At 44.2% G+C, this 14503-nt stretch overlaps 1 protein-coding gene across 2 annotated transcripts in view; it reads left to right on the top strand.

The window, feature by feature from the left end:
* The first annotated feature begins 6016 nt into the window (after positions 1 to 6016).
* Positions 6017 to 14503, top strand: part of DEPTOR (DEP domain containing MTOR interacting protein) — a 77557-nt gene continuing 69070 nt past the window's right edge. Inside the window, exons 1-2 of one of the 2 annotated variants that reach the window (XM_063420117.1) lie at positions 6017 to 6035; positions 6727 to 6822. In XM_063420117.1, the coding sequence (XP_063276187.1) occupies positions 6737 to 6822 (86 nt within the window). In that variant the 5' untranslated portion in view covers positions 6017 to 6035; positions 6727 to 6736. Of the gene's footprint in view, positions 6036 to 6427; positions 6569 to 6726; positions 6823 to 14503 lie in introns of those variants that run through there. The other variant, XM_063420042.1, reaches the window with a different exon arrangement.

Below are 14503 nucleotides of genomic sequence, written 5' to 3'. Positions count from 1 at the left end.
TCTGTTTTCTCCAGCTCAAGTCTTACTTGTGTTCTTAGTGGGATGCTTTACTCACCAATCTTCTTTTATTTGCTGGTGCTTCCTGGACCTTTTTATCCTCATTTCACCCCTCTTCCCTGTGGGGGTGCACCTTGGTGAAATTTTGTCTTAGACTCAACAACTACTGACTGATTTTTACATGCTTTTTTTCTGCTGAGCTGTTGAGAGCAGAACAGTGTTTCCACTACGGTTCAGCCCTTGGTAATATTGTTTACTGGGTTATCTATTTCAAGAAACCTGAATTTGGTCTTATGAGAGAATCTTGATATTGTTCTGTTTCATCCCACTTCTGTCTTTGGTGCCTTCTTCCAACAGTTTTTTGGCATCCAGTTACCCTGATGCAGAGCTGCAGAAGAACTCTTTCTCCGTAAAGAATTCTGGTTCTCAATAGCACTGAAGATACCTTTTCTTTAGTTCAACAGAGGGACTGGCCACAGCTGATTGTTTTGCTATACCTCAGCACAATGTAGATTCTTATTTATTTTAGGATTATATTCTACTGAGTTAATCTCATTGCTTCAGCAGTCCAGGACATCCAGAAATACTTTGAGAATCCAAGAAGTCCCAGAAAAATGCTTGCAAAGTGCCTTCCTGAAAGAGAATAGCAAATTATCCAGTGTTTTACCGACTTTTTCATTTTTACTAGATTGGGCATTTATTTTTGGTGTTCAGTGGGGAGGGAAAATAACGATGGAGTCAAACATATTTGTGTTTTTAATTGTGTGCAAAGACTGTATTGCCTAAAGATTATTCCTTTATAAAATTAGCTTACTTTAAGAGTCTTTTTTCTTTTGTGGAGCATCCATTCACTACCATTTTCTAATCAGCATTTTCATACTTAAATTCTTGAAAGGGCCACAGGGTGGCGGAGTGATTGAACAGTGGCAGCGGGTCTTGATGCGGGCATGGACACGAGTCAGGCGAGCCGGCGTCGCTGCTGTGGCGATTCTCCCGGCGGAGCTGAGCGGTGCCATCGGCTTTTGAGTGCTGCCCATGTCCGCAGCAGCGGTGGCACATCCTCAGTGTGCTGTGCCTGTGCCCAGCGAGGTCTGGGAGCCAGAGGAGCCGCTTCGCTGGCGGGTGTTCCACGGGATGTGTCCGTGTGCCCCACAGCCTCCCGAATGAATTGCAGGGTGGGATGTGCTGAAGGACAGAGGGAGTGCTGAAGCCTCACCAGCCTGTGAGGAGGTCTGTGATTCAGACGCAGCTGTTCGGACTCTGTCACACTGTTGGCCCCTGTTGCTGCCACCAGAAGCACATATCCCCGGAGATGGACACGCTTGCAGCCACCACCTACCCCCAGCCCTGGCTGCGATGCTCACCCTAGGAAACAAAGAGCCAGGTGCCCTAAGGCACAGTGTGCTCCGTCGTGGGCAGTGTGGAAGCAGAAAGAGTCCACAGAAACTTGCTCTGAGAAGCACAAATAGATAGCGAAGGATACTTAGACTGAATCTCTACTCTTAGGTGTTGTCTCCTAGAGACCAAGAAAACCAACCCATGCCTGAGTGTTCAGGGCTGGTCACAACTCAGTGTCAAACTGCCAGTTCAAGCCACAGTGCTTTAAGCAAACATTTTAAATCTTGCAGCCAGACATCGGAGTGCATTAACACGGGTGTGGGTGGGGGATGGCTTAAGAAGCTGGCTTTTACCACAGAGCTAGAAGGTGTTGTCTTCTCACTTTGAGAAGTGTGAAGTTTAGAAAGCCGTCCCTTTTCAGCTCTTACTCACACGTCCCAGTCCATGCATTAGGCTGGATACTACACGAGTCTAGGACCATGACCTGGACTAAATATATACAGACAAAACTCTAGTTGTGCAATTTCATAATTGCTGTTGGTTAAAATGCAGAAAAAAATAAAGAGAAAACAAACAAACAAAAAGAACTACTGGAAATACATATGAACTTCTTCCAAGATAAACCTGAGGTTTCCAACAGGTTTACAAGTGTGTTTTGACTAGTAAATATTTTTGTGATGCTCAAAATTTGAAATAATTGGAAAACAAATATGAAATAAGAGGAATTAGAAAATATTCCAGGTATAATAAAGTAGGGAGCAAAATACATTGGGAATTATAAAATGCTGGTTTAACAGAGCATGCTGTCAACTGGAATTATTTGGGTTACTGGTCTGATGAGTATTTCTGATCTTTTTTCTTATTGAAGCTGCTTGTTTCTATAAAATATTTAGCTGCTCGCAAAAGCAATCACTAAAGCAGTTACCTATCTCTTGGTCATGCCTTAGCTGTCAGTCTGTACAGAAATCTCACTATCTCTGTCTGGCCTAGTGAGTGTTTGAATATGTAATGCAAAATGGAAAAGCTGTGTAGGGACAGGCTTAGAAAACCCCTTTCATATTGTCTCTGTATATCTCAGCATCATAATGCCTTTTTCTCTGCACTTCAACTCACTATTATAACTACCAGGTCAGCAACACATGAAATATAAGAATATAAACAGATAGATTCTGACTCTAGTGCTGAAAATTTGGACAGACTGTGAAAAATTCCTCCTGTTATCTCACCATGGAGGCTTTTGCAGGAACTTGGATGCAATAATAGAAAAAGAGAAGTTTACACCATATCCTTGGGTTTTTTGTTTGTTGGTTGGTTTGGTTTTTGTGGCAGTTTTTGTTTGTTTGTTTTAAATGTACTAACTTTTCCTGTGATATATCACAAGACTAAAATTAGCTTGGCCAGATGCATTCTTTGACTCCCACAAGCACTGATTCTTACCAGCAGTTCCTAGCAGACAAATGGTCCAAACTTAGAGCAGCAATGAATGTAATCTGTGCACTTCCATGTATGGGAAACACTATTGTACATAGCCTGAAAAGAGGAGGGGAGATTGGACAATACCTGGTAGTTCCTATGGTGCCCCTTCCCAGGCATCTAGTGCTAAGGAAGTCAACCAGTTGAAACACAAAGACAAGTGAGCTCTCTTTGCTAGTACACATAGGAAAAAACCTTCACACTAATTTTCCATGAGTGTTGCAAGAGCTACTTAGATAAAAGGTCAACTTAAAAGCCAAAACCCATTTTGTACTTGCCTTTCTGAGCAAGTATTTTTAAATTTGATGTTTACATAATACTGTCTCTTATACAAAAGATGTTAGAGGAAAAAAACCCCACAATCATCCAACAGCTTACCTGCTAATGCCTTTTGTTTCTGAAGTGCTTCACCATCTTTTGCATCCATGTAATTTTCCTGTTTTAAAAGCTCTAGTCATGCCAGCAAGGGAAAGCCAAACTCTATATGGGACTCAAGAACAAGGCTATAGGAGAAATGAGAAGTATAGACATGAATACTTGTGATTCTTTCATAAGGATGTCTTGTGTTAAAATAAACTTGCAGAAACTTGACTAGTGAGACTAAAGAATTAATTTACCAAATATCAGATTAATTTATTGAGTCAAAATGTAGGCCACAGATACAACAGTCTTCAAAGCAGTGAAAGCAATATTCATATTTCATTATGTAAACATCTAGTGTTTCACCACTTGGGCATTTACTAAATGAGATAAGAAAGTTTATACAACTTACTAACATGTTGTCTAAACCCAGTACTCCAATACAATGTGCCTATTCATGCATGAGGTTCCACAGAGTGTTGTGACCTTGGTGGTTCAAGTGTACAGCCTTACACCTCACTGCACGCCAGAGCTGCCCGTGTAATCAGAAGTCACTGGAAGTACCCCTCACACCTGTGATACCAACCCTCTGGCAGACCTGTGCAGCTTTTGTTACTCTCTTGATGTCACAGAGGATGAGTTTTGAAGTGTCCCAGGGCTCCAGCTCAAAGATCTGTCATGCTTTTGGCTGAGGAATGCCTTACTGCTGGCTAGCTACCTCCATCTCATTTAATTTCAGCCACGCTAAAGTAAAACTCAGGTATTCATATCTAAAATAGGCAACAACTTCTAAAGTTGATCCTATATCTGAAAAAGGAAATCAATCTACTTACTGGAGGTTGCCTCTCTCTCTCTCTCTCTCTCTCATCAGGATTTCAGACTCTGCACATGCTGTCCCACCTCCTAGAGGAGCGTTTTAGTCTTTGTGACCTCTCCCTTGGGAGGAAGGATCAACACAGCCTAATTTTTTGTTAGACCTTATGTTCTATAGCAGTCTGTAGATTAAAAACAAGTTGCAAACATCCCATCAGGTTATTTTGTGTAGCTTTTTACCGGCTTTTGGCTGCAAGGTGACCTTTCAAGTTTATGTCATTACCCTTTTTTGGGTGACAGCAGGCTTGGAGTGACTGATAGCCAATTCCCTCCTGTCAGGATAACTGTGAGAAATTTCAGTGTGAACATGTGGAACAAATTACAAATGGGATATCAGTGTGCAAAGGCCAACAAGAAATTCTATAATCATTAAATAATCCAGTACAGGAATTTGTGTTGGCCTGCATTTTGCAAGTTGCAAAACTGTGCAGGGAAAGATATGGATTTCAGGCTGCAGTTCCACAAGCACCCTGCCACGATACCTTGTCACTGCATAAAGACAGCTTCTTCTCCCTCCTCCTCCTCTTTTGTTCCTTTTGAAGCTGCCAAGGCCCACCCTATCTTGGTGTCAGCTCTGGCAATCATTGCACCCTGCAACCATCTGCACAGCTCTGCTCCCTAGGTCAGAAGAGTTATCCCCTTTCTCTTACTCTTCTGCCTGTTTAGTGAATTGAATTGCAACAAGCAGAGGTCCTAAAAGTGGGAAAACTAACATAAGACACATTGCAGATTGTGCTGCCAGAGCCTGGAAGAACAGTGTATCTCCTTTTAGCAGCAATGAAATCAGCCAAACCCAGGTGATAAAGCCAAGGATTTACCCAGAAATGGTCTGCAATATACATTCTCTTGAAACTGTCTTTCCTTCAGTCATGTGATAAAGTGCTTGATAAAAATTGCTGTGTACATTCTTTGTCTTAAAGATAGGGTCAGATGAGATGATAGTTTCAATTCCCTTTTTGTTTCCAGCTCTGTGAATCTGTACTTTGTATGTTTGCAGTATGAGTGGAATTAGAGGCTGTTTGCAAGCATTCAGATTAAATGCATGTCTTCCCAATTTACAGAAAGTAATCTCAAGATGTAGTGCTTATAGTCCTAAGGTATCCCTGTCTCTGGCCCAAATGAAATGAAGGCAGATTGTGTTTTTCTCCCTTTGCCATCCATGAACCTCTTGTGCTATTTGAGACCCACAAAGGTGCTCATTAAAAGGACTCTCCTGGATTGAACCAAAGATTCATCTAGTCCTGTGTTCATCTCAATGGCTATAAACAGGTGCATAGGGAACAGCAAGGAAAGCACATGTGAAATGTCACACAAGTGCTTGCCTTGTGAGACTATTATTTTTAGAACAGAGAATTTCCTGAGCTGAATGTGGCTGCTTTCTGCTTAATAAGCCTATGTACATTTTTTTTCCAAGTATTTTCCTGCTTAGTTCCAAGTCCATTCTTTTACATCCAGAGTCATCTTTGGTAATAAATGCCACAAATCTACTATGGGCAATGTGAACAACACCTTCTTCCCGTTGTCTGCACTCTCATTACTAGTAGGTTCACTTGATTCCTTCTTAGTTTTTCTTGCACTTCTATCATTTTGGTTCTGAATCGATGACAGTATTGCAAGTACTTTAGCAGACAATTTCCATGCACACAGAGTATGTGCAGACTGATATAAAGGCATTAAGTAGGCAATCAAGGTATTGCATGTATTTGCAAATGAAAACAATGATTGGACCACTGCAGAAGATGCCTCCTCCTGGACTTTTTTAAAGAAAAGGATGATTTTTTTTTCCCCCATTAAAAATGTTGACAGTGTTTGTGACCTTGTAATTTATTTCCCGTTGCCAAGACAAAATGTTTCTCTGCCCTCAAGAATTCTGCATCCTCCGTCGCCTGGAGACAAAGAGTTGACGTGAGCAGGGGACCAGGGTTTGAAAATAACCCCTGGGTGGCAAATAAGCGGAAATGTGGACAGCAGGAGGGCAGTAACAGTTTTTGAGGGTGAGACCCCAGACCACCAATTCCCTTTCTATTACCTGCCCCGCGCTGCATCTCCTTTGATCGCTGCCAAGGCGCAGCCCGCACTACCTGAGCGGGCAGCACTCGCATCTCCGCCCGTGTGGTGGGATCGGCTTCTCCCGAGCTCACTGCTCCTCCGAGCCGCCCGTCCTCCCGCAGCCCCGCGCCCAAGGGAGGACGCGGGACTTTGCACCGGGGGGAAGCAGCCACGGGCGGGGAGCGCTGCGCTCCTCCTCCCGCGGCCGCTTTCTGCCTCCCGGGCCGGGGCTGCCGGGGAGGGCAGCGGCAGCAGCCGCCTGGCTCGCAGTCCCCGGCGGGGAGCCGGGCCCTTCCCGCGGGGGCAGCGCCGACCCTGCCGTGTGACAGCCGGGGGGGGCCGCTGCTGCCTCGGCGAGCCCGGCTGCGGCGCGGCGGCTGCAGCCATGTGTTTCTCCGCCTGCCAGTGACACAATAACACGGGAAGCGGCGGGAGGGATCCGAGCCTGCCGAGGGGAAAAGTGACCTGAGGCGCTCAGGTGAGCTGGAGCGGCTGGAGGTGGCTGTCGCTGCCCGCCAGCGCTGCGAAGAGCTCCGGGGCCGGGCGGGAGGCGCGGCGGAGCTGCCGGCGGGGGCAGCGCGGCCGAGGGGCGGCGAGTCCCCGGTCCCCCCTCACCCGGCGCTGCTGTGCCCGCAGGCCGGCGACGATGGAGGAGGGCATGAGCAGCATGCAGCAGAAAGCGGCGGAGCTGGAGCACATGGCCGAGGTCCTGCTCACCGGCGAGCAGCTCCGGTAAGCGGTGTCTTCTTCCCGCTTTGCCGGGGACGCGTACTCGGGGTCAGCAGAGCCCCGCTGACGGCGCTGGCGGGGAGAGGCGGAGGTTTGGGGGGCGGAGGGCGAGGGTCTGTCCCCGCGGGCTTTCTTTGCACCGGAGCACCTGCCCTACTTCCATCGCGGCCCCGGGCTCCGACCCCGCTTTCAGGACGAGGGGCCGCAGCCGGCGCTGCGAGCCGGGGAGGTGAAGCCGCGCACGGGGGGCTCCTGCCGCGGGCACCGCTGCTCCCCTGCCTGGAACCGGCGGCGGCTGGGGAGAGGCTGCTGCGTCACTAGAGGCATCAAACGCTGCGGGAGAGTGGCGTCTTTAAAGATTAAAAACCCCAAAGAAACCGTAAGAGATAAAGTGTCTCAGCAGCCCGTGGGGAGCCAAGGCGGGCGCAGGGCAGCGCTCCCGCACAGCCCGGCCGGCGCTGGCAGCGGCTCCGGGCGCTGACCCCGCAGAGCTGCGCCTCACTCCAAGGGATTGTTTTTATTTTGCATCAGCTGGTCCCAGCAGATGGAAGGGGATCCCTACTGTCAGTGCCAGCAGCAATTAACAGTGCCTGTTACTGGAGTTGTGAGCAGCACAGGAGCCTTGAACAAAAATGCCTGACTCAGTTAATTTTTAATTTCTGTGATGCATGCTATATGTGCTGACTGTACCTATACAGTACAGAGGAGAAAAAGTAATTTTAATAATTTCGGTTTCGTGATGGATGATCTTGTGATTCAGGAAGAAAATTCCCATTATAATGTGTTATATAAGTAACTAGAAGGGGATGGCAAAAATATTTTCCCAGTAGTTTTTCTTGAATTTTTAAAAACTTCTTTTCTCAGAGGCCAGAAACACTGAAAGGTGATAGAAATGTTCCCTGCTTTGACAGATGCCATCATTGCTGCTAGTACAGACACTGTTACTCTTTGAATCCACAAAATAAGAAGTGCCTCTTTATGATGCACACCAGTGATACTCCTGTTTGGCAAGTAATGTTATTGGTAATCTGGCTCCAGTACACACCAGTGCCTCCTCCAAGCTTGAGATTCTGCTTCAAAGTAACCTGAAGTGACACTTAGGGTAATAGAGTGCACTGGCAAGGGTCCTGCATGGTGGATTTGGTGCAGAGTTGAGCCTCCAAGTGTCAGATAAGAATCCTGGTGTTCCTAATTTATGTTACTGGAAGTTGAAGATTTCAGGCTAATACAAATTTTCTATAAGGATCATGTTAATCTTTCTTAATGTTCTTTCTTCTTAATGAATGCCTCATAGTTAACTGTAGAAGCAAAAGCTTTGCAATCTTTCCCTAAGGAGAAACTGAGGAAATGTTATGAAATCAGGCTCCTAGAATCAGCTTATCAATGCTGCTATCAAGAATTAGATTTGTCATTTTATTTATTACGGTTTTGAAACACAGTGGTCTTTTTGGGCAAGGTGATCTGCAGATACAAAATAATTATTGCCCATCCTGTGAAGTTACCTATGGACATTCCTTCTGTAAGAATCTATAATGGCTTAGATCTACTTGGTCTGGGAGTTCATGAACAGGTCAATGTGCATAATGCCTGTCTACTGCTGAACAGGGAGATCCACTCTTCTTCTGGCCCTTTTCCTCCTACCCAGCAGTGTAGCCCCACCTCCTCTTTGTGCCTGCTCAGGTAACTTCTTGGACTTTTTGAAAGCAGATCCAATGTGGTGATTTGGTGGGTAGGTTAATTTTCTGATCCGCTGACTTCCAGAAGCCACAGAAGTTAGGTGTTTGGAATGTGGAGCCAGGAGGAAGAAGTGGATGTGGTGGAGAAGACACAAAATTTCCATTTGCATAGCAGTGAGCTGTTGGGTCAGATGGAGCTGTATTGCGAAACTGCACCCAAGATTGTCTACTTCTCCCCAGATTTTTCTTAACTTCATTCTGTTTCTGTGTTGGGATACTCTGTGCAAAGGATTTGTATTCTTCAGTTTTCCAGGCAGTAAAAACCACAAATAAGTGATAAAAGACTGGCTGGCAGACAAGTTTTAGCCAACCCTGCATTTAAAGTTTCCCTTTTCCTGTCCAAGATAAGTGTATAATTGTTAATGCAAAATGAAAATGTGGAGTGTTTTCGGGATCAAAGACAGTTTATATCAGCAGCCTTTGGGGCAGGCAAACAGATGATAGAAAACCAGCACACACATGCACTCAAAGCAATATACTGTACTCTATTTTTAGTGATACTTACAACTGCAAGATTCCCCAGTGGGATTGATGCAGCCAGACAGGTGATTATGTGTGTATTTGGGTGAAAGTGCATGCAAGATGAGCACATAACTTAGGAGTAAAAGTGTAAAATGAAACTGTGGCATGGTGTTACTTACACAAATCCAACCAAATGGAGGTATTTAAAGCACTCTCGTACTAGACCAAACAGCACGTGTGTCTAAACTCAAACACTTATTAGACCTGCTTGATTTAAATTCCTTGCTGAGTTCCCAATGCCTGTCTCGCTCTGGCCTCATGCACTGCCTCATAGCTCTCATTCCCATGGGCTGTTGCCTATCTGTCCTTCTCTGTCAGGGATCTGGTGCAGTAAGGGTTAAAGTTGTCTGAGCAGCACCTTGGCAAGCCTGGCTTTGCACACTGGCAGTGCCTGTGGTGGGAATGGAAGCCCTGTGCCCTCTTCCACTCCCTAGACAAGTGCAGAGTGGCTGGGGGAGAGAAAGGAGTAGGACAAAGCATTTTTTCCTTCTCCTGGTTCCTTGTCTCTTGGTTGCATGTGATAATTATTTTGTCTTTGCAAGGTCAGGAGCCTCTGCCCTGATGCGTGTAATGTCAGCTGGCACCCAGGAATTTGGCTGCTGGCACAGGCTGTGAGGTAAATCTTGGCCCATGAGTGGGGTGATTTATGGAAAAAGAAACGAGATCTTGAGCTGTATGTTAGATAACATGGTAAATTTTTACATCCAGTAGTGTCCTTTGCCTCTATACCCAGTAGCTGTCTGAGCAAATGCCTCTTACTTTTGGTTAACAGAAACATTTTTTTTAAAGTGAGGACTTAGAAGTTTGGCTCTTGGCAAGCCTTTAAATTATTAAGCTGACAGCTGTGAAGGAAAGCTGAAGATTTCAGCAGTGTGACACGCCAGAACAGACCCTTTGGCAGCTTCTGTTGCCATGCAGATTAGCAAGAGCAAGGTGAAAGCTGGGATGGGCACGATCCGGCTGTAAGCTTTGGCACTGATGGTCCTGCAGGGACAAACTGTGGAGACACCAGCTACAGCTCCAGCCACCCAAAATCTCAGGTCTTCCCTTTGTTCTGCTGCAGAAACCCTGTAGCTGTTCAGTGGGGAGCTCTCTTCTGAGGAGGTTGCGACAGTGTTGCCCTTGAAGAGTTGGAGAGGATCACAAGGCCTTCAGATTCCTCAGGGCTGGGAGAGCCCTTTGAGGCCTCCAGCTGCTACATCCCCACCTGCAAATCCATGCCTGGTACAGCCCTGGGGAAGGGAATGTCCCTGAGCCTCCTTGGCCTTGCTGGGGGTGCCTGAAGGGAGGTGTCACATCGATAGTCATGGCTGACGCTTAATAACAGCACTGCTGAAGTTGTTAAGAATTTTTTCAGAAGCAGAGCAATTCCAAGCTCATTTCCCTCAGGTGAAGGCAACAGGTTGTGCCCATTTCAGCACTGTTTGGCAGAAGGATTAAAGTATTATGTCTGGGTTTGAACACTGACTTGGATAGAGCTGATCTTGCCTTCTGGCAGCCAAAAGCAGTTTCAATGGGCATGTTTTGATATAGATGCTGGTTGCCTATCTTACAAGGTAGGGTGTTGGAAATCTCCTCATCTGCTAATTGTTTCTTGATGCCAGGTTGTCACCAAAATCTTGTGTATCTCCCAAGAGTCCCTCATTTCTTGCAGAAAATGTGCCTAGTAATTCAGGAATCCTCAGGCATCAGTTGACCAAGCAGCAATATTTAAACACCTATTATTGCCATTGTATATAGTGTGCAGTTCTCTGTACTAAGTGCAACTTGAAGGACATTTAATGTCTCTGCAGACTTTTGGATCCCTCTTTATCACCAGCTTTCACAAGAAGCTACATATTTTCCCTATTCACACTTCTGTCAAATATTTGAGTAAGTAAATATGAGACTTCTCTAGATGAGGCAGTGATTTTGATAGAATAGTTTTTATAATCAGTGTTGTCTTTCTACTTAGAGAAATATGAAGCATGTTTTCTTAGAGATTTTCCTTTTTTTTGGAAGAGACAAAAGATTCAACAGAAATTGATTTCCCTTTTTGTCAGAGTCAGTGGGTGAGTTTTGTTTTACAGAGTTAAAGGTTTTACGTGGTAAACAGCTACACATTTTGAAGCTGTAAGGCAAAACCAGTTTCACTTGTCTTCCAAAGGTTTCAGGAGCCTTATCACTTTCAGAAGCCGTATTAGCTTGCATAACTTTCAGAGTCATTAACTTGTGAAGGATGGCAGCACCTACAGGTCCATAACTTTTTTCTTATTCTAACCAATAAACAGTCAAGATTTTTTTCATGGTGGTAGGATTGAAAAGTTCATTAGCACTCAAAGATACAGAAAGCCTATGGCAGGTAACAGTTACAGTTTCAAGAGCAGTGATATCAAAATACTCCTAGTGTTAATGTATTGCTCTGATATATATAGGATTATATAAACTGTATAGTTACAAAATTTATTAAATGCTGAGTTTGAAAGTGTGTTAAGACTCTAGTGTAAGCTTAGATTTTAAAAGGATTTGAGATATATAATTGTCTTGAGGTCACTTACTCTCAAGTCACATCCCTAGATGTTAAACAAACATCTATGCCATTTGAAGAATTGACAGAATTTCTTAAAATGAGATTTTGTAATCTAAGACAATCCAATTTTGTACTTCCTCCTCAGGGAATGATTGTTTTTCTACCCCCGAACATTTTTCTTGCAACTTCCTTTGTTCTTCACCAGTGGTTGCATTTCCCTAGAGCTACTGATAGGGTTCAAAACTAACCCTGAAAAAAGTAGTTTTCAGTTGTCTCACTTGAGAAGACCCTTGTCTGGTCACTTCTTTGGGTTGGATAGAACACAGAGATTATATCATCAGATCTCTGTGGAACAGACTTCTCCAGAACTCTCTGTACAAATAATTTCACTTCCATCAATTTGTTTTTGAAAATCAAGCAACCAAAAAAATTGTCAGTTTTCTCTGTGAAGTTTCACCAGAGTGATACTCTGAAAGAAAATATGTCAAAGTGCAGATTGGTAAAGCTGCATAATGAAGTGTTCTGAAATCAGGTTTCCCTCTAACTCTAACCTATCACAGCTATTTCAATTGCATATTTTTATTACTATAAATTATTTAAGTTTTTAAAGTGTTTCTCAGATTTATATGTTCATTTTTCTAGAGTCTTTGATTCTTGATGCACCCTTCCACGTATTTCAATTTTGCCTATTGGTACTAATTCTAATGACAAGCCCCATCTGTAGATAGATAGATATGAGATTCCTGGGCCAGGAATTTAAATTTCTCATGTCCTTCAGTAAAATTGGGACTATTCAGTATTTCTAGAAATGAAGATGTAAGGCTTTGTTTCCTTAGTTCTTTCCTTTTAGCTATGCCTTTTAATAATTCATTTGTTACCCTCAGCAGCTTTCCTGAAGTGCAGCTCAGAGATAAGGAGTTAACAACACATGAGCAAATAGTGATCGTTCTTTCACTATGTACGTAAGAAGGCAAATGTTGTATGAGTGGTTTGTGCTGTATATTTTTTGTGTTCCATTCCAGATGGAACACTGGAGTCAATCATTAACTTTTGTCTCAGGTTAGCAGAGAACAGCAGGCAAGTTGATGTGTATAGCATGTGCAAGAATATTTTTTATTTATTTTATGTTAGAGGGGCTGCCTATGAGAAGGTGAAAGAAACTTGTTTCAATGTTGATGGTCATGCAGGCAAGGCAGAATGAATGTGCCAAAATCAATCTAGGTTTGCATTTATTACATGATCCCTGCTTCTGTGGGAGCAGTGGCCATAGGCTGGCACCATGACAGAGAAGTCCTCCTATCACTTGTCATTTTAATTTACTATTTGTGTAGTGCCTAGGAATTTGAGCTGTTTATAAGGTCCCAACAGGGTAGCTGCTGTATGCTCTGAGAAAAAATAAAGCTCTTGCAACACAAATCTTGGCTGCAGTTGGTAACAGTGTCTTGCAGCAGCAGTGGGTTTTGGATGGTGAGGGATGGTCTGTGTGAACTCATGAAGGTGGGATTCTGTCAGGACTGAGATTTCTGGTTTGGGAGGTCAGACCCCGAGCCCAAGAGTGACATCCTGAAAACACTGAGAGAACTAACTCCCAAATGTGGAGATATGCAGAGTGGATACTGTGTACACTGAAATGGGTAGGGAGCTTTGGGTACCTTCTTCAGGAAAGGATCTGCTCTTTTTGCCCCCCAGAGTCACACACTTCAGTAAAGAACAGACTGGAGCCAGGAGGGAGGATAGCCAGCTTTTACTATTGGACAGATGGAAAAGGACGAAGAAGGAATCAGTGTGTCTCATTTTAATTGAGGTATCTGTAGACTCCAGTACTTTCTGGAGTGTAAAACTCAGAGAATTTCAATGCTTTATGTGATGTAGAATTTACAAAAGTGAAGGATATTGTCACGACAGCAAATTCCAGCCTCTCTGCAGTCCAGCTAAGTTCCTGCCATAGAATTATTTGTCCCCATCATTAAGTGTCCAGGTACTGAGTGCCAGCTTGGTGGTAGCTCTGGACTTGGGGTCTGCTCTCAGAAACAGACACTGCCTTCTGAGGCTCAGGGCCCTTCTAACTCTCTTGCTACTTATTCTGCTTTTTATTTTCATAATCCTGGTATTGTTATTCTGTTAATCCTCTTGTTTCTACTGTCCTGGTAGAGCAAGCCTGTACAGTAAGTCCCTTTGCTAACTCAAAGATACTTTTTTTCCTGCGTACAAGGCCAGCCATCTCAGAATAAATTTAAGTGGGAAGAGGTTAAATGGATAAGGAACTGGCAAAGGGGATCAAAGGCTGGGGAAGAAGCAAGAGCTAATCAGGTTTGGTTCATGTATCTGGTCTTTGAAGAAGAACTGTGTTGAGGCTCTAAAGGTTAATAAAGACAGAAAGTGTAAAGCTTGAAGTCTCAGTAGAACCACTGGCATTTGTTGAGGGAAGAGTGCATTTCATGTGTTAGTGATGGGTTGTTGGTTTTGTTCTTAAGCAAGATCAGGGTGTGTAAACCATATATTTATAACAATTTTAATTTATAACCAAAGTATATTCCAAAGTGGAACTAAACAGGTGTTTTTGCCTTCCATTTCTCTCCTCTGTGTTTCCCCTCATTTGGACTGCTTGATCTCTGGATCATCACCATATGGTGACCTGCACTGGGGAAGTGATCAGCAGAGCTTTTGGAAGGCTGGTATTTCAGTTGGGTCAGTTTTACAAACCAATTTACCACATGACCACAAAAAAGCTTTCTCTGAAGAAGTACAGGGAGAGAAATGGGTGCTGGCTTCCCCCCTGTCACTGAAACACGTACGGTTTGAGGCTGTGGTTCACTGATAGAGGGGATCTAAGTGCAGGCTGCCACTGCCTCACTCTTATCACTTCCCTTGCACTTCACACTGGTGTTTGTCTGGGATCAGAAGGTCAGGGAACTGC

The sequence above is a fragment of the Prinia subflava genome, chromosome 1 (assembly GCF_021018805.1).
Source record: "Prinia subflava isolate CZ2003 ecotype Zambia chromosome 1, Cam_Psub_1.2, whole genome shotgun sequence".
In the NCBI taxonomy this organism is placed as follows: domain Eukaryota; kingdom Metazoa; phylum Chordata; class Aves; order Passeriformes; family Cisticolidae; genus Prinia; species Prinia subflava.
This window is presented reverse-complemented; position numbering and strand designations above follow the sequence as displayed.